This window comes from Pyxicephalus adspersus, chromosome 1, assembly GCF_032062135.1.
Source record: "Pyxicephalus adspersus chromosome 1, UCB_Pads_2.0, whole genome shotgun sequence".
Lineage (NCBI taxonomy): Eukaryota > Metazoa > Chordata > Amphibia > Anura > Pyxicephalidae > Pyxicephalus > Pyxicephalus adspersus.
In genome coordinates this window covers 101591242-101615258 of record NC_092858.1, presented here as the reverse complement: position 1 = coordinate 101615258, position 24017 = coordinate 101591242, and the positions used below count along the sequence as shown (strand labels likewise).

Sequence of the window (24017 nt, the reverse complement as noted above, 5' to 3'; positions counted from 1 at the left end):
CACTACTGGCACTTCTTAGCAGTAACCCTCTTTTACTCTTGCAGAAATGTATCCTTTAAAATCATGCAAGATGGACAAGAAGTACAACAAAATAATTCTAAGCAGTACCATCTACCGCAGCATTCTGTTTCTTACCCTATGTTTGCGTTTTTCTTTCATGATATCCTTTGTGTCCTGCAACATCTTTTCTTTCCACAGGTCAAAGAAGTATGATGGGTCTGTGTAAAATTTCAAGGCCTCCTTTCCATCCTCCCTGTAAAAGACATGAAACAAGTGCATAACACATTGCACATGCATAACGTAAACATATTGGAGTCAGAAGCTTCACTACCTGTATGGGCTGAGGATGTTGAGTGGTGGTGGCATGTCACAGGTAGCATATGTTTCACAGACAGGAACCGACAGAGAATCACGTACAAAGAGTTGTTGATCTTGTAGGGTATTACTGTGAAATGCTTTTCTCGTGTTAATGCCCTGCAAAGAAACTGGAAACAAAAAGAAAAGGCACTTAAGATTATGAAAACATAACAAGTAGTTTTCTAAGTGCTGCATATTGTCAAATGTATCTATATCTTACCACAAATCATTTATAGCCCTGGTACATTACAATGCTCTATGTAACAATATACATATAAGTTCTTATTTTACTTTATCAGGTATTATTTCAAACAACATACCTTCTTCTTCTTTAGGATCAAGCTGGGTCACTTTGACCTGAAGCTTTTCCACCCTCTCGCCCAGCGTTCCCACACGCTGAGCAAACATGCTTGCCTCGGTAAACAACTCTCCAAATATGTCTTCTGCATAGCGACCTAGAAGGAACAGAATAATATGGGTTAAATATTTTGGAAGTTTACATTGTGTAAACAAAATATATGTAGTAAACACTGATCAGCCAAACCATTAAACCACCTGCCAGTATAAGTCCCCCTTTAGCTACCAAACCAGCTCTGACCCATCAAGGGATGGACTCCACACCTCTGAAGGTGCCCGGTGATATCCGACACCATGATGTTAGCAGAAGGTCAGTTAGGTTGTGTTGAAAAGTGTCACCCCTATTGATTGGACATCCCCAGGAAAACACAAATGTTAATGTGATTCATCTGACAAGGACACCTTTTTCATTGCTTCAGTTCTTATGCCCATATGCCCCAGGTATTTATGTCAGCAACAAAAGTAGTGTTTTAATAAAACTCTGTTTCAAAAGTTCAGAGCAACTTGATGCACCTGAAAGAGTTCAGCAGCTGAATTGCAGGTTTACCGAAAAAAAATGCTTAACTATTAATGTATTATGCACAAGATACACAGGTAGACAAGGTGGCTCACAAACTCACTCTGGACAGACATAACCCTTCTAACACAGTAGCTCATGCCAGCCTCCATTCAGCACTGCACCACATATTTGTTTTCAGCTTTTTTTCTTTCTGACCTGACCGCCACACAGGGACTCAGCTTTGAATGTGGGTGTTTCCTAAGGCCATCTACATACTAATACAGGAAAGCCTGTGTGCTTCTACAGCGTGTGAGAAGTAATGATATGAGCTGAAAGCCCAGCCTTATTTCAATTTACTATTCTGCTATCTTTATGTTTATTGCACACCAAACACTTACTGCTTACTTACTTAAACATTTAAGTAGAAAAAAAAAAAAACACAGTTTTGGAGTCATGGTACAATAGGATTGCAGCTCATGTGCTAAGGTAAAACAGATAATACAAAGGAACTAAGGTTTGGTATTTATTATTATTGTGCAGTCAGAAGTTCAGGACTGTTAAAGGTTCTAGTTCACCATAAAAGAAAAAAGACAAGTTTAGTATATGGGGGTTTGCCCAGAGTTTAGTGTAAATACAGGAGAGGGGGTATTCTGTTTCAGTAATTGTGGGAGATAAAAAGATCCACTTTAGGGCACCTAGAAAAAAGTAACTACGTATTTTATTTAAGGTGCTGGAAATGCTCCAAAGGAGGAGAGGACGGTCCAAGCATGGAGTTGGAATGTGAACTTCTCTATATTAAATAACTTACTAGCAAATTTATTTAATTGAATTAATTCCCTGAAGCTAGGATCATACAGTGCACATTACAGAAAAGATTTCACCTGTACCTTCTGCAATGAACAACCTGCCTGTTGCAAAATTTTATCTGCAATAAATAATTCTGCTTTTTTTTGTTGTAGTAAAAATCTTTACTCCCATCAACAGCACATAGCATTAAGTAAACAACTTAAACAATGCCACTGGATACATTATTTGGCCTTTTCCCAAAAGTCACTTACTTAAGCTTCCAAGCTGCCTGATGACATTAGACAATGTGATGTTGGTCATGCATTCTAGTTCACTGCGGACATTAGGAAGTTTTTCTCGGCATAAATGCCGCGGCTCAATACAACGTGCTACGAGAGGCATCCTAAAGAAAAGAAAGTAAGAAATAAAATGAATAATACAATATCAACATACAAATTACAAAATATTTTTATTAAATAGAAAATTTAAAAGAAAATTACCATTTAAATATATGTTAAGAACTAAAACGGAGGTATCTGTAATCTACCGGTATATTGGTTCAATGGAAATTTATTGGCATTGGATAAATACAGATGTTATAGCTGAACTAAACCAACTGTACTTGTTTATCCCCGTTCCATCACAGGGCGCGGTCATCGTCTTCTCCGAATACTATCTTTGGCTGTCTTGATTGGCTAGGCTAGGATGGCTTAACTCCTGTACAGAAGGTCATTTATTCCTGGTATTTGAAGGGGAAGCCAGAATTGCTAAGTAACCCGGTAACTAAAGCGGACCTGTGATAGTCTAACAGTTTCCCGGAGCGTTCAGGCAGGAAATATTGCAGAAGAGACATTACCTGTTCCTCTCTGAAACAATATCCTAACTGATAGTAAAATTCCTGCTACTTTTTTCTACTTCTGAGGAAGCCCATCTGTGAAACGTGTCAGGACCAGGGAAGTTTATGTTTTCCTTTACAATTGTATGGTTTCATTTATGATAATTTAGTAGCATTACTCGGTCTAGGGCCTCTTTTTTGGCCTCCAATATTCTTAATGATTTTGTTGTTCAGTGTTTTTGACTAATATTATTAAAAAGGATTTATATAGCACCAACATATTACCCAGCGCTGTACATTAAATAGGGGTTGCAAATTACAGACGAACACAGACAGTGACACAGGAGGGGAGGACCCTGCCCTGAAGAGCTTACAATCTAGGAGGTGGGGGAAGTAACACACATGAGTAAAGTTTATTTGATTTGGGCCCTTCCCTGTCTATTTTTTTTATCACTGCATTTTAAATATACAAATGTGGCCTACTTGCTGTTAGGACTGCTGTGTACGTACTTTATATAGTCCCACATATTGATAAAAAAAAAGTTATTCACTATCTTAATGATAAAAAAAGCAGTACTAGTTTAATACATAAATTAATCAAAGGCTCTTGTATTTTTAAAGTAAACCAGGGCAACTCAAATGTGGAAAATAATGACAAAAAACAGACAGAGCTCATGTAATGATCCAGAAAAACAGACTACTGTGATGTAATACTATATGTATTGAAATCAATTGTTTCTATGAATTTCAAGCTTGACCCAACCCTGACAACTGTTTAACCTTCATGCTAGTCTTGTAACGGGGCTATACTGGCCAGCAGAGCCAAACTTGACCTTTAAGGGGAATCCTATGATTTCCACACAACCTTGGTGCAAATGTCTATAGAATTGCTGACTGTTATGACATGTTATGAATTGCTGACATCATATGGACATGCACACAGATTTAATTTTCCAAATATGATAAAACTTTGTTTTTATGAAACTAAGCAATAATGTGTAAATAATGAATATTGTCAGCAGTAGAGAGTGAAGCCATGTAATTACATATTTTGCTGAATCAAATATTAAAAGTGCATTTATGGCCCAAATTTGTTTTCTTTTTCTAGGTTTTTGTTTACTGCAATAAAACGGCTCTGTTAGAAGGATTTCTTCATTTCCTTTCTTGTAAAAAAAAAAGGGTTGTCTCCTGGACAAGGAAGCAATTTCTTCTAATAAGTAAGAGAAATTCTATATTGCTTGTTAGCTATTCTCAGTTGGTTATGGTTAATTTCCTGTTGCAACGTTTTCCTCAATTCCGGTCTCTCCTCTCTCCAGAACAGAAGTAGAAATCTCCTTCCAGTGCAAGAACAGCACAGTACATCAATCCCTTTGCAGGGATCTAACCTTTCTCTATTCTACCCAAACCTAAAACCTTTTAGGTATCCATACATGTTGGGCCAACATTATGGCTTAACATGTATCATGTGGAACAAGGAGAAGCAATATGTATAAAGGTAACAGATTTGAACATGTCCTGAACAGTTCATCCAGTGTACAGTATTATACTATTTCATAAAGCTGCAAATATATGTTTGAACATAGGATATACGGTGAAACTTTTGAGGAAGAAAGTCTTAGGTGTAAAGACTTCATCATAACTATGAGGATAGCATGGGCACATAGCTATACAGTCAATCCTTGGCCTTTTGAATAGTGTTTTAACAAAATGGCCAGATCAAAAAAGATTTCTGTAAATACCACAATTAATTTACAGAAATATTGCTTGCTTAAGCTGATAATGGCTATTCTAGACTATGCATTGATCTTTTGTAATTTTGTGCAGTTCAGCAGTATAAAGAGAGGAAGAAAGGTAAAGCAGGAGAGAGAGAGGAGAGAGAAGGGGAGTTGAGCAGAAGCAGAATGTTCTGGATAGCTCTGCGGATAGACAGGATGTAATGCTTTGCCAGAGAGGCGGGAGGAGAGTTGAGTCTCTGCCGGACATCCTTAATTAGCAATTCCCAGCATGCACTGTTAGCCACAAGACTTACTAATCGGCTGTATACACGGCAGCCAGCGCTTTATAAATGTGCACCGTTAAGCTTAAATCTACTCACACAAACACAACATGAACCACGTTCATGTGGCTGCATTGCACAAAAGAAATATGCTTTCACATAACTGGATAGGAACATGGCTTTTTATTCCCCAACAATCCATAATTCTAATAATAAATAAATTATTTCACTATCACAGTGCTGTATACAGGTTGGTAAATAGACATCTAATAGAAGGCAGAGTGGTGGATTTAACACTCAATAATGTACTGAAGCCTGGAATTAAAAATCCCAACTGGGATTCTATCTACAGTACAGTTCATATGTACTACCTAGTGTGAATGAATTATTTTCTTACAATTCATAATCACTTGTGATTTACAAGAATGCCAAAACACCAGCAATGCCCACCATTGCACAGAAGCTCAGATGACTAAAGCTGGTCACAGACTATTGAAGTTGATCGGACACAAGGATCTGACCTGTATAGGAGGGGGGAGACATCTTTGGTGTCAGCTCATCTGTGGTAAACAAATGCAATAGGACCTTTTCCAACTAGCCTGATGCTTTCTCCCCAGCTAAACCTAAAATGCTATATGCAGAGGCAAGATTTTTATCAACATCATGAAAGTTTATGAACATCTCAGGCACAAATCTACCGTCTATACAGCTGTACCCTATTATTGCTTCGTGATCTACGCTGTTGGATCACTGAACCACCGACACTCATAGACCGCTGCCGTTTCCTTTTCACAGAACGCATGGTGCTGTCTGTACAGCGGTCACTTGTTTCCACCATTGCTGGAAATGATCACCGACAATTGATTCCAGTACAAATGAATGCAAATGTATATTTACTTAAAAGCCAACCATACATATTTGTGTCACTGTTTCCAACTTGATTAACCCCAATATACTCCATCAATCTCTCAATTAATGAAGATAAGCACGCACCAAAACTTATTGAAATAGAAAAGTGAAATTTTTAAACCTGACTTATCAAGGTTTTTTAGATTTTACACCTAATATAAATCACTTAACACCTGGTTGATGGAATAAAAAAAAAAAAAAAAAAAAAAAAAAAAAGGATTAACTGTGTATAGACAACCACATATACAAGTAATTAATAGGCATTAGGGCCCATTCACATATACGCATTGTGGGAGCACACGCTGCTGTCTGCCCCGCATGATTTATGCCAGCACACAACAAAACACTTTAGTGTGCTTTCCTGCATTGCACTGGAGGTACACGGTGTTTCATAATGAGTAGCACCACATCACACCAACACACGGCTATGGAAATGTGCAGCTCAGTGCCCCAACTCATTGCCTGAGACAGCCAAAAAATGATTGGAAAGACTGTCACGTAATGTTTATAGGACCCTTTATAGAGTCTATCCAGAGGAAACACTGAAAACAACTGGTGAATATAAAGTAAAAGCATTCAAATAAAGAATATAGTACAAACAAACCAAACAACAGTGCAAGTTTCTGCCTTTTGGGACAGCACTCTGAGAAAAAAAAAAAAACATAGGCAACTGCCTCTCTCAAGGTAAAACAACATTTCTTCTGAAAACTGTAACCCAGCTGTGTAACCCTCCCACAAAGCCTTGGGTGGAGGACTTCTGCTATCATCAGGAAGAACTAACATCAGGATATGATGGTTTGCCAATCTGACTGTTAATAGCTTACGGTGAATGTTGTGATGTCAGTACCTTAAAGATTCAACCAACTTAAAAAAGGGAGATGAAACCACAGAAAAATTAACAATTCATTTTTTATAAAAGTTTTATTTACAAAGTTTCTTCCAACTTACTTCCCTTTTCAATACTTTCTGAGGAAGAAGAAAATGCAGGGCTAAACAGAGTCACTCAAGTGACAGCATGGACTCTGCTGACTTTACATAAAGTATGATGTTACATGGTTTTCAAATATCTCTTGGAAGTAAAGCTCTTAGAAGTAAATAACATGCATAGATTATATTACATGCACATCTAAGCTCATGGTAAATTGTTGGTCCGACAACAGTGTCTCTTTAACACAAACGCATGCTTTGGCAATGCAGGGCAAAACAACAGGTTTGCTTTAACCCTCCCTCCTCAGCAGCACATACCCACCATTCATTTACTCCCTGGCCACTCCTTTCAGCTGTTGGAAGCAAATGTAATACTTGGTACTTCCAGATATGGAGTATCATCTATGATAAGCACCAGCACGGTCACATTCGGAGAGCCTATAATCCTATGTAAAGAATTAAACTCACAGTTTATTATCAGGCAGTTTACTTCTACCAGAGACAAGGAAGTGAGAGATGTGCGCTGGAGTGCAGAAGATGATTAAAATTGGCCACCTGCTTTGCCATGCATGGTGCTTTGAAGTATATCTAAACCCCAAAACAAGAATTAAATACATTGCAGCTTAGCAGTTTTTACATGTGATGGGTTACTTTTCTTTTACAAGCTTTTTCTTCTGCAAATCCCGCAAAATAAGCAATCCCCGTCCTAAGGTGGTTACACTCACTCTATCCACTGTATCTATGGAGGCAGGCAGCTATAAATATTACTAGGCTGCACTTCAAACATGCCTTCCTCTGAATTTACATTACACAGTAAAGCTGCATACACACTTCCAATTTTTATCGTTGGAAATGAACGACGAACGAACGACGAACGATCGATTGGTCAAAAATCGTTCGTAAAAAAAGTAACCAACGACGCCGACGAACGAGAATAGTCGCTGGAAATGAACGACCGGACCGGCGGATCGGATTGGACGATGATCGTTTACCATCTATCGTGTGTACGGTCGTTCATTGATCGTCCATGGTCTGAGCATGCGTGATGAACGAACGTCCGTTCACTTCCTGTCGTGCACGTCACTTCCTGTATCGCTCAAACGATCGCATCTATTGTGTGTACAATATCTGCGAACGATCGTGTCGTTATCTGCATGTACAGGATCGGTGCTATACGATCGTTCGCCGATATCGTGCAGGATCGTTCGTCGTTCGTTTACCAACGATAATTATTGGAAGTGTGTACGTAGCTTAAGAGTAATACTAGATTACAAAAGGAAGATAACCTGCTTACAGGTTTTTTTCAATTCAACTTTCAGAAAAAGACAAGGATAGTGCATTTGAAAACTAAATTACCACATCTATAAGCAAAGCTATAATATATGTGTTCTTGAATTTGGATATCCTTTAATACTCTGACAACAGTTTATGTATTGCTGAAAGCAAAAGTAAAATCAAGGCACAGAAAATGTCTTACTTAGGAGAAAGTTCTCTCACTACATCATAAGCAATATGTAAAGCTACACCTGAATTTGCAGAAACCAAAACATATATTTGGTCCATAGAAAATTACTGGGGTATAGCTTTTAGCTATCAAAAAGTTACATGTGTCTGATTTTATAAACAAGTTAAAGCAAAGCCTGATGTAAGGCCACACAGGCAGTAAATGATGTAAATAAAAATGTAACTGGATTTGGTGTAAGTAAAATATTACTTTTACATACACAATCTGTGACTGTGCCTGACATCTGCCATTCTAAAAGATTAAGATGATAGACCAACAAGGTACTTGTAAGAAGGTTGTTACCTAAAAGCTAATCAGCATTTAGCTAAATGACTGGATGCAGGGGTGACTAGGCGAACATATATTACCAATTGGTATGAAATCCTATGCGGTGTCATTCTCTCCCGATTTATTTATTTATTTATTTATTTGTGGAAGAGAAAATGCTTGCTAATAAGCTACACTGCAATAGCCATACTATAAAAAGAATGAAAACGAATGATAAAATGTAGCTCCTGTTCTACATTATTATGCTTAGTGTGCTATCCAGCTCTATGTGTGGGGGAGTTATAATATTTCCCCCACCACCCCCATCTTCTGAGGCTAGTGCTGGCCTGACCATGCAGGCGGAGGCTGCAGGCCCTAGAGGGATTAGCAGAGACAGAAAGCTGCCAAGAGATCCAGGTGTGAAAGGCTGGCACACCCCTTCTCCACATCTCATTGGTTACAGCTCTGAGCCTGCAGCCAGATACTGCAGTTGTAACCCCTTCACCACCACTGTCAAGGCAATGCCGCAAAAGACAAAACACACAAACACTTCTCATTCACTCAGTTGTGGTGGCTCTGGTGCTTAGTTACTGGTAACACGTAGGACAGTACCCCACTGTGCTCCGCTTTCACAAATGTAATGCAATCAGAATATTTTAGTCTTTAAAAAACCTCAGACTTTTATATATAACACAATACCTGTAACAAAATCTAATTTGCGTTATTTACACATACATGTCTTTTAAAATATACATTTTCTCATCTTTCTGAATTGGAATCTAAATTGGCAATCCAGCACAATCACATAGACATAAAATGGCTCCATTCATTCACACTCATGACATCATTGCTAGGTTTTTCTGATTACTGCTACATCATAGAGCTTCACAGTTTACACATTACCTTCCCATAATGTGCTCACATGATCTGTGTAAAAAAAGAAAAGTCTGGGACAGCTGGTCAGTCAGCGCTCAGACTAAATAGCCAGATTTGAAAAAGCCCAATTAGCGAGGTTGGACAGTGTCCGAACATTCTGTCAGACTGCAGTCTAATTTAGCTAACATTTTCGGCCAGTCACAATTTACAATGAAGGGTTCATCGAGACATACATTTGTTTTGCACTTTGAAGCAAAGGTTGCCCACCTCTCAGAAGCTTCTGGGTTAATACACTGACATCTATGGTCAATGTAGTCATCTTGTGTATGGGTGTTGATGGCAGAGAACTAATGCAAGTGGAAAGAACATGTCAGCGCTTCCAGGGGATTGGGAGCATGTAATGTCCTTGCAGAGTGTTATTCTACGGCCTGAGCACTGTCACCTACAAGGGAGGAGGACAACATTAAGCTTAGGACAAAGCTAAACATTTGCACTCTTAGCTTTAATGGTTTGTAGGGAAGGTGAATCTTGTTGTATTGGGGGGGGGGTTCTTACAAGAGAACTTGTACCTCTGAATAGGCAATGTGGTGTAGTCTCTTCATTAGACATGTTGAGTTTCAGTGCAGCAACATCCTTTCCATAACTCTGAATATGAGCTACTTTCATAGAACTAGGATCTAGCATTAAAACTTGTGAATAAAGGCTATAGAAACGGATGGTTTGCTTTCACAGATACCCCTTGCTAATAACATGCTGAACCTGCTATTAGTTGTTTTAAAGCAAAGCCAACACTTCCATTAAGGTCTGGGTTCGACACTGTAGCTCACGGCTGCTTTAATGGCCTTTTTAGAAAGCTGCCTAAAGTCTCCTGAAAGCTCTGTAAATGCTTGCTGTACGCCTTGATCAACAAACAAGAATTTTTATGTTGAAGCCTATATGAGCTGGGTGCAAGTGGCCATCTGCACTGCAAACATTTTTATTTTAATTATTGGATAACACATGAAAAAAGGCTAAAAATTAGATTACCATGTGTTTGCAGTACACCTAAAAGTGACGATGAACATTAATAGTCACATCTTCAATTTTTCTTGTCTAAAAAAACTATTGGTGATGGTTTTGGGTGAAGGATTGCGGTACAGTTAATGATCAGCCTGTTCTGTTCTATGGAGAGGAATGCAGATGAATAGGAGTAGCCCAATGTGGAAGCAGCATTTGAAAAGTCAGTAGAATTTGCTGTTATGGGATGTTAGTGATCCAATGGGGCAGGTCACAAACATCTTGCTAAAAGATGTCTGGAGACGGTTCATCCGTGTTCATCCACCAAGGGTTCCTGGAGAATTAAACAATTTGTGCCACTTGGGTCAGTTTACCAGATACCAAATATCTTTCTTGCTGGATGTAGGTGACATTCTTCCCAATAACTACCACATTAATGTACTGTGAGCTGTTGATACAGTAATTATATAGCTGACCTAAACTTTATTTCAAGGGGTTCCCCATGTTAAAAAGATTGAAACACTGGCGCAGATAAAATACAAATGATGGTTTCAGAATAAATTAATCTAATGGGTGTACAAAACTTAAGACCCTCTGTGAAGTTTTTATTGCCATCTATGTCCACAAGAAGAAGATTCCATGCTATATATCTACTGGTGAATACTGTCTCCATAACATCTGTACAGCTGTTTCTGATCATATGGTGATCCATTCTGCCAGATCACCTAATGACCAGAAGAAACAGCTGTCTGTACAGCACTCATTTATTCTACTGTTACTGGAAACCATCATTAACAATCATTTACAGGAAGAATTATTGAGCAATTGTGCTTTACAGACTACAGACAGTTTAGAATAAAAGCTATGTACTGATGTCAAATTTATGTCACTGATTTTTTGTGATCATTTACAGCAGCGGTCGCCAAACGATGATCCACGGCTCTGGTTCACCCCCCTCTTCTGACCTTGCTGGGGGGACACAATGGCCAGAGCCGTGGACAATGTCCCCGTACGAAAAACAGGCTCAGGGAATTGATCGGGTTTGTCTCTCTGGACACAACCCACCTACTTTCCCATCGCAGGCTCAGATCTGTGATGGGAAAGTGGGCAGGTTCTGACATCATGAGGTCACTATGGGGAAAGTTTCTTCCCCTTTGAGGGACACCCATGCACGGTCTCGAGCCAGTAAATTTAGCGGTCCGTGGGTCCGAAAAGGTTGGTGACCACTGGTTTAGAGGATAACTTTAAGACAGTAAAGATATCCTTTATCACTTAAAACAAAGAAGTCTTGTAGACAGATTATTCTGCTTCACAACAGATTAAAAATAATTGGTTGCAATCCTTAAAAAATGGGTATTGTCTTGTGTATCTGAGACTGTAAATTGCAAAAAGTAAGACCTACTCTAATACCTGTATTTGATCTAGAAGGTGTTTTCTGGTTTTCTTTTTAATTACAATGCAACACAAATATCTTTACTAATTATTCTGGAAAGCCACTATATGCTTTTGTAAAACATGACACACCCTATATATCTGTAATTTGGGTCTACTGTTATAGCTGTGCTGGAATATTCAGCAAATACCACCTACAACACTTTCTTCCACTTAAGAATTCCTCAATTTCTTTCTCCAATACTCTGGTGTATTTTGCATATATATTTTTCCCAAAACCCACCCACCCATTCCCAATCAATGTTCAGTTTACCAGTGTATGGATAATCTAATATGCTCAATTTCTGTATCTTTGCCATTAATAGCGGCATGGCAGTAACAAACAATATAAGAATGTGGGAATGCATTGTACTTGATCACGCAATATGGTGGTGACACAAATCTCAATACAACTAAACTTAATTCAAATCTGAAACATACAAGCCTTTATTAGAGATTGGCGAGTTTGTGATCAACTTTGCCAAATAAGTCGGTTAAATGATTGTTTAGGTTTATGACAAATAAGTTGTATTTTTGAACAATACACAGTGTGTTGCATTGTTTATTATCACCTAAATTGATCTCAAAGCTTTAAATGTGTGCCCTAACTAAACAGATAAAAGGTATTTTCTCCTAATTGTGGAGATGGAATTTCATGTCGTACATCACCAATAATAAGGATATTTCAGCTTGCTAATCAGAGCACTATACGAATACCAGGCAAGTGGGAATTTATCTATACATCATTCTGTCATGAGTAACCGAGAAAAAATTCTTTGCACATTTTTTCACGTAGGTCAAGGTATACAGATATAGAATTAAAGTAAGTATTATAAAAAGGGCAAGGGTAAAGGTTTGAAATTCCCACAACAAAGTCAGATAACAATTTAAGGTTTTTTTCTACCCACAAGGACAGTGTATTATTCTGACTATATTGGCAATTAATTTGTGGATGAAAGGGTAAGTGCACTTATTATTTAGGTGAAACCAGGGCAGTGAGAAATATGTAGGCTGCCATTGCTAATCTCTCCTTCTGAAAGTACTAACTGCTCGCCACTTATGTTGTTCCAATAAATTTACAGCGCTGAGTCACTGACCAAGAACAAGGATTCTAGTCAGGAATTCTGACTTTAGCTTTTGCATACTCACTTCAGGGCATAAATTTAAAGGTGAACAATGGCAGATTTAGCATGGGAAGGATTTCTTTTTGCACTTCCTAAGCACTAGCACCGTAACATAGAGACAGGGAGAAAGAGATCTGTCCATTGGCTATAATTCCAACAAAAGTAAAGTGGATTCAATGTTCTTCCCAGCCACGTTTAGCTGGTGGCACCATCCAGCACTCTTCAGTAACCACCAAGCTGTTTTTGGGTGGTTATTGAAAATCTAGATCACAATACAGGGCCACTGGACAGTTGGAGAATAATACAAAAGCAGTGGGACATATTAAGTGGGTGGGCATAAGAAAGATGGAGCAAATGGGGCGGTAGAAAGCTGACAGAATTATAGAGCTACTGGATTCTTTTAGCAACAACTGGAAACACTAAATTTATCATGTGTTGGCTTGCCCATTTTTTGACCACCTGCCCACAGCATCTTTCCACCCAGCTGAAAAAATATTCGGGGGAGAACACCGAGATGGTATATGAAGATGGTAAAAATGGTAAATCCCATTTGCACCTTACCATAACTGCACACTGTCCTTACTACACCATACTGCAGTTAACCACACCGACACATGTTCTGTAAGATTGAAATATGGCAAAAATCTAATTTGAACAAAAACTAATGTTATCAAGTGTTATGTCCTGTTCCTCGGGTGGGAGGGAAGGTATTTTGGGGCTGTTAAAAGGAAGCCTAGAGTGGAAAAACAAGAAAGCCATAGCAGGGGATGCGTTTTGTTTTTTAAGCTGTACTAAAGTGCACAAATATTCTAGTCTTTTAAGAACTTTTTTTTTTTTTTTTTTTTTTTGTAGTGGGAATATTAGGATACTTTTATCTTCTGCACTTGTGTAGGGTAGGTGTACTTGAAATTATGTCTATTATAACTTATTGGGTGTTTATAGTATGACCAACCACTTAAGTCAACAGTGAAAAGGCAAAGGGACATAAAAACAAAAACAAAACAAGATCACTTTGAAGCCATGTTCACCCAATATTAAAGCTCATTGTTTGCTTTGGCAATATATTGAAAAGACATTAATATCACCCACAACAAGGTAGCGAAGTGTAACTACCATCTAGACACTAAGAGAATGGTCAGGACCAGGTCTTTTTGTTCTGGCATGTGCTACATTCAGCAATACTTCATTCAACACAACTCCGATTTAGTCATGTTTTATCAAACTCTGACTCTTTACTGGCAATCACCTGAACCTTGTATCCTATCTAAGCAAGCTTACCAGATGCTATATAAATGTTTATTAGTGGTATTAAACCTTTAATCATACATAAAGAATGTAATAGCATACCCTATATCATTGCTGGTTTTCTGTTATATTTGTGTGTGAATGTCAATATCATTTTTTTTTAAAGGTCATGGTACATCATTTACTTCTGAAGATGGCTATGTAACATTGCAGGGTCGCCTGGAAGCAGTTGTAGCCATCCAGTCATGTGTACTGCAATTACTTTAAATTTGATCTGTTAGTTACACACCTGCTAGCAGCATTTTTTATTTATACATTTGTATTGTAATTTTTATTCTAAGTTGATATAGGAAGGGTAATTTGTGTATAGAAGCTCCAGTTCAGTTCACAATTATAGGGTGTAAATGGGGAGAAAATCATGCACATGGAACACAAATTATAGCAGTTTCTATTACTTTCAATGGTAAACAATTGTTTCAATCACACAAAATTTTCAGCACACATGTATTTCAGGAAACAAAACCATGGCATAAAAGAATGACCCCCCTGTGCCCTATCATAAGCAGAGAAAAGTATAAACCACAAGACAATTATTCTGCTCTAGTACGATGCTGGATTACAGAATGAAAGCTTTTTTTCCCGAATGGAAGCCATGAAAGAAGAAAAGTAAAGCAGGGAGCACTTTTCCCAGACTACAATTATCTAGCAAGCCATTAAAGCATTTGCGGATATAGTGTATGGTACTTTTTTCTGGGGCATTTGTTTAGATTTATATTTAGTGTTCAGAGACAGACTGGAGCTGGCAAATTGTTAGATAATGAATTTGTTTATATGACCTGTGCTGTTGACCCAAATTCTATAAAAGGAGTTTTGAAAATTCCAAAAAACTGTCCAAATTATTTTTCAAAATGACAGTTCTTTCATAAATAATTGAAAACAGAAGGCCACAGATACAAATAGACATATTCTCTGACACGTGCAATACTTTCTATGGGCTCTATTTATAAAAGAGGAATCAGACATTCCCTCAAATATTCCCTCCTGGGAATCCTCTAAGTCAATGTGTTTCATTGGAATAATTAAATCCCCGTTTTATAAATAGAGCACTATGACATAATGCCCAACAGGTGGATCGCAATCTACCGGTAGATTACAAAGGCAACGCGAGTAGATTGTGGATCCCTGCCTTTCAAAATTAACTCTACCACACACAGGGGTTATTAAGTTTAAGTTTTTATTGTTGGTAGATTTTGACTGCAGTACACTGTTGGGCCACTAATGTTTTGGCGCTGTTCCGCAGAAACACTTGCTTGCTAAACTAAATACACACCGAGAAGGTGCACACTTACCTCGCCTGGTGTTAACAGTGCTTTGTAAATCTTGTCTACTGCTGCACACTGTACTGCCATATAGAATTGAATGGGGGCCATGCTTCAATACATTTTGATTCAGGTGGAGACACTGTGCAGGCTGTGCTGGACGAGGTTATAGGAAGAAGACTGTATACACCAGGAGTGCAGGGAAAATTATAAACCTGTGAATTAATACCCCCGAGCTTCAGTCAAGGTGTGCGAAGTGGAGATCTTAATGGAAGTGCTGGTTAAAGATTTAATTAGCATATCCCAAGAAACAAAATAGTAATTTATTTAGTTAATATATTGAAGTCAGAAGTGGTGGCTGCATTAGCTTCCTTTATTTTCATTTCGTGACCCTGCCAACTTTACACTTCCTGCCCTAAGCACACTCAGGAACAGTGAGGAACTAAAGCATTTTTTTTTTACCACAATCACTTCATTTTAGGGGCTCAAAAGTAATTGGACAAATTAAAAAGCTGAAAATAAAATGTTCATTTCCAATACTTGGTTGAAAACCCTTTGCTGGCAATGACAGCCTGTAGTCTTGAACTCATGGACATCACCAGATGCTGGGTTTCCTCCTTTTTAATGCTCTACCAGGCTTTTACTGCAGCGGCTTTCAGTTGCTGTTTGTTTGTGGGCCTTTCTGTCCGAAGTTTAGTCTTCAACAAATAAAATGCATGCTCAATTGGGTTCAGATCAGGTGACAGACTTGGCCATTCATGAATATTCCACTTTTTTGCTTGCTTTAATAAACTCCTGGGTTGCTTTGGCTGTATGTTTTGGGTCATTGTCCATCTGTAATATGAAACGGCTCCCAATCAATGTGACTGCATTTAGCTGGATTTGAGCAGACAGTATGTCTCTGAACATCTCAGAATTCATTTGGCTGCTTCTGTCTTGTGTCACATCATGGATAAACACTAGTGTCCCAGTGCCACTGGCAGCCATGCACGCCCAAGCCATCACCCTGCCTCCACCATGTTTTACAGATGATGAGGTATGCTTTGGATCATGAGCTGTTCCATGCCTTCTCCATACTTTTTCTTGCCATCATTCTGGTAAAGGTTGATCTTGGTATCATCTGTCCAAAGAATGTTTTTCCAGAACTGTGCTGGCTTTTTTAGATGTTTTGAGCAAAGTCCATTCTAGCCTTTCTATTATAAGCTTATGGATGGCTTGCACCTTGCAGTGCACCCTCTGTATTTACTTTCATGCAGTCTTCTCTTTCTAGTAGACTTGGATATCGATACACCTACCTCCTGGAGTGTTGTTCACTTGGTTGGCTGAAGGGGTTTCTCTTCACCATGGAAATGATTCTGTGATCATCCACCACTGTTGTCTTCCGTAGACGTCCAGGTCTTTTGGAGTTGCTGAGTTGACATTGTAAACTCAGGCGCTCCCTCTAGTGGAGAAGTAGTGGTAGTGCTGGACTGGGAGCAAGGGTCAAGGCAAACTCCCTACCTGGTTAAATGTAAAGAGGGGATGTGCACTTGTGAAATTCAAACATTTATTCATATGTTTCTCAATGAATTTACATATATATATATATATATATTTATTTAATGAAATTTCTGTATAAGTTGACTGCATCTCTGTTGCTGCTTGAAAATGCTTGAAAGAGAACAAAAAAAATAAAATAAATATAAATAAATAAATATATATATATATATATATATATATATTTGGTTTTTTTTTTCAAGCAGCAACAGAGGTGCAGTCAACTTTGTAGGAATGTGTTGCAGGCATCTTATACAGAAATATGCTGAATTTTATTCCAAAAACATGCAGTTAGGTTAATTGGCTTGCCTCTAAAGTTGACCCTAGTCTGTATTAAATACATAGGACTATGGTAGGGACATTAGGTTGTGAGCCCCTTTGAGGGACAGTTAGCGACATGACTTTGGTTTTTGTACAGCACTGTGTAATATGTTGGCGCTATATAAATATTATGTCTTATTATTGATAATAATATTAATAATAATGAATAAAGGGGTTTGACATATTATAAAATAGTTGCAGTGTCACTTTTAACCTCATTCAGAAGATGCTAGTTCCTTGGTTGCCAAGTTTTATCACTTGGTTCTGGTATGCTATTTCACCCATAGGCTTTTTCAATGAGCCATCCTCTGGGTTATGTATGGCCACCCCAAGGGCCCATTTACACTAGGTTCTTGTAGATCAATCCAGCTATAAATTCTTAGTTGCCAAAGGAACAATTCTTAAAGAATTCCACTCTTCCATTCCGGTGACAAACCATTTTCTTTTATTCCCCATTTTAGGTCAGGAGAAAATGATCACCAGGGTGCAAAGAATGAATCGTTCCAGCAGACAACCTAAAAGGGTTCCAATCCCTCACTATTGCCAATCTGTGTCTTGTCCCAAAGATGATAAGCAGGGTGGCATCAGGGCTCAGTGAATGGGAATCAGGTTCCTTCACACCAAACCATGTGGCTTTGTACACAGGAGAAGATTTGTGCAAAATATCATTGTGTGTTGTAGCATTACCAGCACTCTTCAATGGGGACACCTAGCCCTGATTTGGAGAGGTGACAACATGTTTTTTTGTCTAGCAATTATGCTTCGGTGTCCATATCTTGCAAGTCAGGCGGTTGGCCAGCTCAATAAAAACCATGCAAGCATTGCTCACATCAACATTTTCATAGTTAGGACTGTGATTTCAGGGGCTCAAAATTACTTTGAAATGAAGTGATTGTTTATAAAAAGTATTTACTTCCTCACATTTTTATGCAATCTTTTTGTTCAACCCACTGAATTAAAGCTGAAAGTCTGCAGTTCAACTGCATCTGAGTTGTTTCATTGAAAATTATTGTGGTAATGTACAGAACCAAAATAAAAAAAAAGCTGTCTCTGCCCAAATATTTATGGACCTACTTGTATATTAACAAACATCACTGTCACTAGGCTGCTCTACCGATTTGGACAACAAACACATTACCCTCTCATTTCTTTTGGAAAGAAGCAGTGTATGCAGTTCACAGAAGGTTTGATGTGACTCACAAGAAAGTTATTACAATTTCTGGCAGAATTACCATTTATATTTCTGTGCTTAGGTCTATATTTCGTTCAAAGGATAACTGCCCCTAACTTCCAGAGTCTCACAACACCCCCAACCCCATTGACTGTTTGTTGATGGCTTTCTGCTGTAATAAATAAAATGCAGAGAACATTGGTCAGCTAGCTGGAAGTAACACAAATATCAACACAGCACCATGATTTAGGCAAAAACATCTATCATAGGACCTTTCATCTCCAGTATGAAGACCCCCAATGGAAGTTCAACCTCGCCTTTCCACAGATTCACACAGGTGGGTACCGAACAACAGTTTGTTTAAATCTGCCAGCCACACGTCATCTCTTCTGTCTGTGCATTAGAAGTGACATAGACATGTATGGTGCTGTGTCCCAAAGTGGTAGATGGAGGTGGGATAGCCCCACAGAATTCTTTGGGCTGTATAGCGCAGCCAAGGAGAGGAAAGAAGATGTACAAATGGGGCATGTGTCCCTCAAATCTTATTAGGTGTAAATCTGTGAAGTGAGAGGGTAGGTTAGATGAGGTCTGGGAAAGAGGAGATAAGGAGCATAAGTGAACATTATAGGAGAGTAAACTTATTTTTAAGTTTACGCCCAGCATTTTCATAATGATTACCAGTAAGGACTTTAAAGTTACTATAATAGCTTCAAAATTGCTGGAAGAAGGGGATATGGAAGCCAAATATAACTTGAATAAAGAGTAGTAACTCTATCTGCATAGAATATCCTTTCTAAATAACTGGTATTCTCCTGCACCTCCATTGGTGGTCAATGTAGAACCTCATGACATTGACAGATCAGTAGTGAGGTGCTGGAGGACATGCGCTAGCGCTCAACTTTCTTTCCTGAAGCTGAGATTTGTGACCTGGTTGTTGTGCCTTGCACAAAAGGTACTTTGCAAGACATTGAAGGTAACAAAGAACCAGTAACAAATCAACATTATTCATAATATAAATTTTTACAAATAATTGTGTCTCCAGCCCTTTTTAAAACAAGCCTTCAATCTGTGTTAATATTAATACAAATGTGTCAGATGCTAAATTCTTTACCACCATATCTCATTAGGGCTGGGTCTACACGGACGTTTTTAAAAACGCATGTAAACTTTCCTTTTGCATTTATTTGCGTTTTTATGCACTTTTATTAGCGTAATAAAGCTAACCTTTAAAACACTTGGAAAAAACACCTATGCTGCGTTTTCCCGCGTTTATAACGCATTTGCGTTTTAAGAGCTTAAAAACGTTTAAATTTTTCAAACGTTGCAAGTATCGTTTAAGATAAAGCTCATAAACGTGCCTCAAAGAAACATCCTGGTGTAGATTATCCCATTGGAATGCATGAGGATTTTAAACACAGGCTTTAAAAGCCTCAGGTTAAACGCTGGGGAACTAAGTGTAGACTAAGCCTAAAACAGTGCAGACTGGTTCTGCAGGTAGTGGAATACATACAAACTGTTTGCTTTTAGGAAGACTTTTTTAAAATTATTTTTCAGTCTAGTGACAGAATTTCAGAAACTGACATATCCTTCAGCAGTCCACAAAGAGTTCCTGTTGTCTGCATGAACTTGAGACAGAAATAATCCATATAACCATGGGGACTTACAGCAGACACTTGTACTGTAGGAGGGAATACCAACACACAACCATCCCTGGGAGATAGCATACACTAATATAACAATCTTCTAATGTAAATATATTACATTTCTAAGCTTAAACATAAAGGCTCCTGGAAAGAAGATTTGTCAATGGTTTGTACTTCTTGAATTTCTGCTGTTCAGAAATCCACATACTGGTTTAGGGCTTGTTCACACCAGAAGATTTTCAAGTGGTTTTACTATTCCAAAAAGCAGATAACATTGGACTGAATAGGTCAATTCGGTATCCATTTTCTTAGCGATAAATGCAGTGGTTTGTTGAATGAGAGATGCTTAAAGGGGAACTGAACTCAAAAGTGCAAAAAAAAAAAACGATCGCTCTGGTGGTGTCCTGCATCGGGTCCAGGCTCGTCTCGGAGCAGGTGCCGCCATCTTTTCTTCTTCATCCTATGACACCCGACCCAGGTGCGCGATCGGGTGACGTAGGATGGGAAAAAAAATTTCTCTTTGCGCAAAAAGGCTCCTTGAGCAGAATGAGCACCCAAGAGCCCAAGGCTTTGCGCTCCCGGCTTTGGGCCCATTAGGGGGCGGTGCTGCACCTTTTTTTTTTAAACCAAAAAAGGGTGTTGCACCAAAAAAAAAAAAACAAAGAATTTTTACCTTACATAAAGGGAATGTCCTACCCGTTTTATGTAAAGTGAAAATTTTGAGTTTATTTGAGTTTAGGTACGCTTTAAAATGCCTAAAAAGGCTTGTACAGACAACTTTAGTTTGTAATTTGCAACCACCTGTACAGGAGTTCTTAGGCTTTTTCATTTTCAGGCTTAAAAAAAACGCCTGTACAAGCAGCTTCAAATGCCTGAAAATGATCCTGGATGCTGGATCCTGGATAATAGGCATCTAGGGGCACTAACGCCCTAAGAAACCTTTAGAACCCCACCCCTACAAAAACTGAAGGTATAGGAAAACAAAAATGTAGTATTGGAATGCTTGGTGTTTTTGCTTTCCATAAACTTGCAATGTGCCTCTGAACTCTGAGCTAGCAAATTTGTCTTTTTCATAAAGTCATTTCTCTGGACCTCTCTCCTGCCATGCCCACTACTTCTAGGAGTAACAAATTACCCTTTGTGCTGGCCCAGCTTCTTTGACCCTCTATAACCTCCTAAATAGTCAGAGAAGAGTTCTATAGAGTAGCTGTAGACTAACAGAGCTAAATCTGATGGGGTTGCCAACGTGACATCCAATATGGCGGCACCCAGCAGCAGTATGAGGGCTTTAGATGTGTACACATAGGAGGCTTTTACAGCTCAACGAGAAGTATAACCATATAATATCAATAAGGATGTATATAGCGTCAATATATTACGCAGGGCTGTACATTAACTAGGGGTGCAAATGACAGAAATATACAGACCATGACACAGGAGAAGGAGAGGACCCTGCCCCGAAGAGCTTACAATCTAGAAGCATGACTTATATATTCTTATAGGGAAATGGTTTAGGTGAATAGACTTATAAACAATTCCTGTGTATATAAATCTTACTAGACAACACCACCCCCCTCTCCCCTGTAAGTTTCTATACTCAGCCCAGGTTTCCTTAAAGAGGAACTTTACTCCAAATTCAAAAAATTTGGAGTAAAGACAAAAACACACTTACCTTCAATCCTGAAGGGCAGTCCAATCAATCCGAGGGTGTCCAGCATCGGGTCCTGCGTCATCTCGGCATCCGTCCCAGAGCCGACGCTCTGGGCGCCACCATCTCCGTCTTCTTTACCGGGTTCTTCATCCTACGACCCGACCCAGGCGCGAAATCAGGTGATGTAGGATGAAAAAAAAAATTGCCGGAGAAGGAGCACCCAAGAGCCTCCCTGGATGCCTGACATAGGAATCCCGAGGGGCTTTGCGCTCCCATTCATTCTCCATCGCCTAGGTGGCCGAGAATTAGGGGGCAGTGCTGCACCTTTTTTTTTTTTTTTTTTTTTTAAGGGTGTTGCACCTAAAAAAAAAAAAAAGAATTTTTACCCTACATGAAGGGGTCCTCTACCCTTTTATGTAAAGTGAAAATTCTGAGTTTAGGTACGCTTTAAGCCTTCTAGACCAACTCACCTAACATTTCCTCCCACTGTGACATTTAGCAGCATACAATACATATAATGTGTTGTCTAATCCCTGATAATTGTGCTGTCCTAACAAATTGTCACCCAGCTGTGCCTACAGCACCATTAGTAACACCAAATAGTTATACAGAGACACTTATTTCCTGGAAAGTTTGGCCTGAACACACTGAAATCGCACGACAAGCCTTCCCCTACATATCACATACAGGTATATGTGTGTTAACACGAAGAACGTGAAATGACTCCCTCACCTTATCCCCGGGGTGCCAGCGCCTTTCACCGGGGGAAAAAGCAAACACAGACCTCTTGGACACCGCCCCACCAAAACCCTCCCTGAGGGCACACTGATTGGTTAAGATCGATCTATTGTGATCATTGATTGGCTGCATCTATTTCTGCGCTGCTTTTAATTGGTTTAGAATACTTCCGTCATGCTTCTGATAGGCGCAGGCACCGCTTCCTTCCTAGTCACGGAATACAGTACGTCATATTACAGTAGTCTTATGGAAATATGATTGTGGGATTTCTTCAGTCAGGACCAGGAATGTCAGGTACCATGTTTCCGTAGCTCAAGTGTAATGGAGCAGCAAGGCAAGGGCACTGACAAAATGTCGGTTGGGTGGAGACACAAAGGAGCCGTGGTGTAACTGGTGGTAATGGCACTGGAGTCACGTGTTGTCAGATGATGAGGCGCCTGCTGCAGTAACATTGAGCATAACAATTTCCCTGACGTGCTGAGACTTTTCTGTGAAATGCATGGAATTTCAGTCTCTGACCCGGGAACTTATTTTTAGTGAGCCAATGTATTTAGAGGATCGGTTTTAAATGTTGTGATTTTAACGTCAAAACTACTATTTTAGAATAGGGATTAGTTATAATCTCTTTCAGGTTTATTTCATTTGTTCTCCTTTGGGGAGATTTCCCTTCACATGCTGTCTACAGAGGAAACATCTCTGCAATGTGAGGGCTCCTGTTGTCACAGTAAGGGCCCTTTCAGAGTCTGGTTGTGCTACGCTGGGTCTAACAATGGCCCTGACGCATCTCCCCATTGAGGGACTTTCCAAGCTCAAAATGTTGGTTTCACCTATAACTTCATTCATCACCAGGAAAACCTAAATAGTGTATACACATAGTGAATCCATTGAGTAGTAAAAGATCCGATGGTCCCTTTTTATCTGAAAGCGTCTTGTGGTCAGTGCAGATCCATGAGAAAAAGTACAGAGGTCACATCAAACATTCAATCAATAAAACACCATGCTGAAAAAATGTACAATACAATGCTAAGAAAGCTTGCTGGACCCAATACACGTTTTCCTCCTCCTGTGATCAAATCCATTGTATTTTTGTTTTAAGAGTCTTTACATGCATTTCGCATATTTTGCTTCCTCTTTAGATTTTCTAAAGTCAAACGCTAAACACAGGTAGTTCCCGTGTTAAGGATATCTGACATACAGACGCCTCCTAGATACCAAAAGGAACAGAGGCTTGGGAGGGAGAAGGGGGCAGTTTGTATGACTTGCAGAAGAAATCTTTTCCTAAACACAGCTGAGGTTGTGGGTGATCTTAGGGGGTGAGCTCTTTGCAGCCTCTTGTAACTCTTTAATGACCAAGACAAACTCTGCAGTTGTTTCTTTTTGCATATCAAAGCACAGCTTACTCCAGAAGTTAATGAATGTCTAGGCTCCATAAAGAGTTTTGTTTTTTTGCTTTGTTTGTGATTAACTCACTGTGAGGATTTTTTACAGTAACTGACACCATACTGCCTAATATGTTGATACAAACATCT

General features: G+C 39.0%; 1 protein-coding gene across 1 annotated transcript in view; it reads right to left on the bottom strand.

The window, feature by feature from the left end:
- The window catches only part of WASF2 (WASP family member 2), a 30829-nt gene extending 8195 nt beyond the window's left edge, over positions 1–22634 (bottom strand). Inside the window, exons 1-5 of the mRNA XM_072421291.1 lie at positions 22483–22634; positions 2272–2402; positions 678–812; positions 332–485; positions 136–253 (exon numbers count right to left, since the gene is read on the bottom strand). Of these exons, the coding sequence (XP_072277392.1) occupies positions 136–253; positions 332–485; positions 678–812; positions 2272–2401 (537 nt within the window). The 5' untranslated portion in view covers position 2402; positions 22483–22634. The remainder of the gene's footprint in view (positions 1–135; positions 254–331; positions 486–677; positions 813–2271; positions 2403–22482) is intronic.
- Between the last annotated feature and the right edge of the window lie 1383 nt (positions 22635–24017).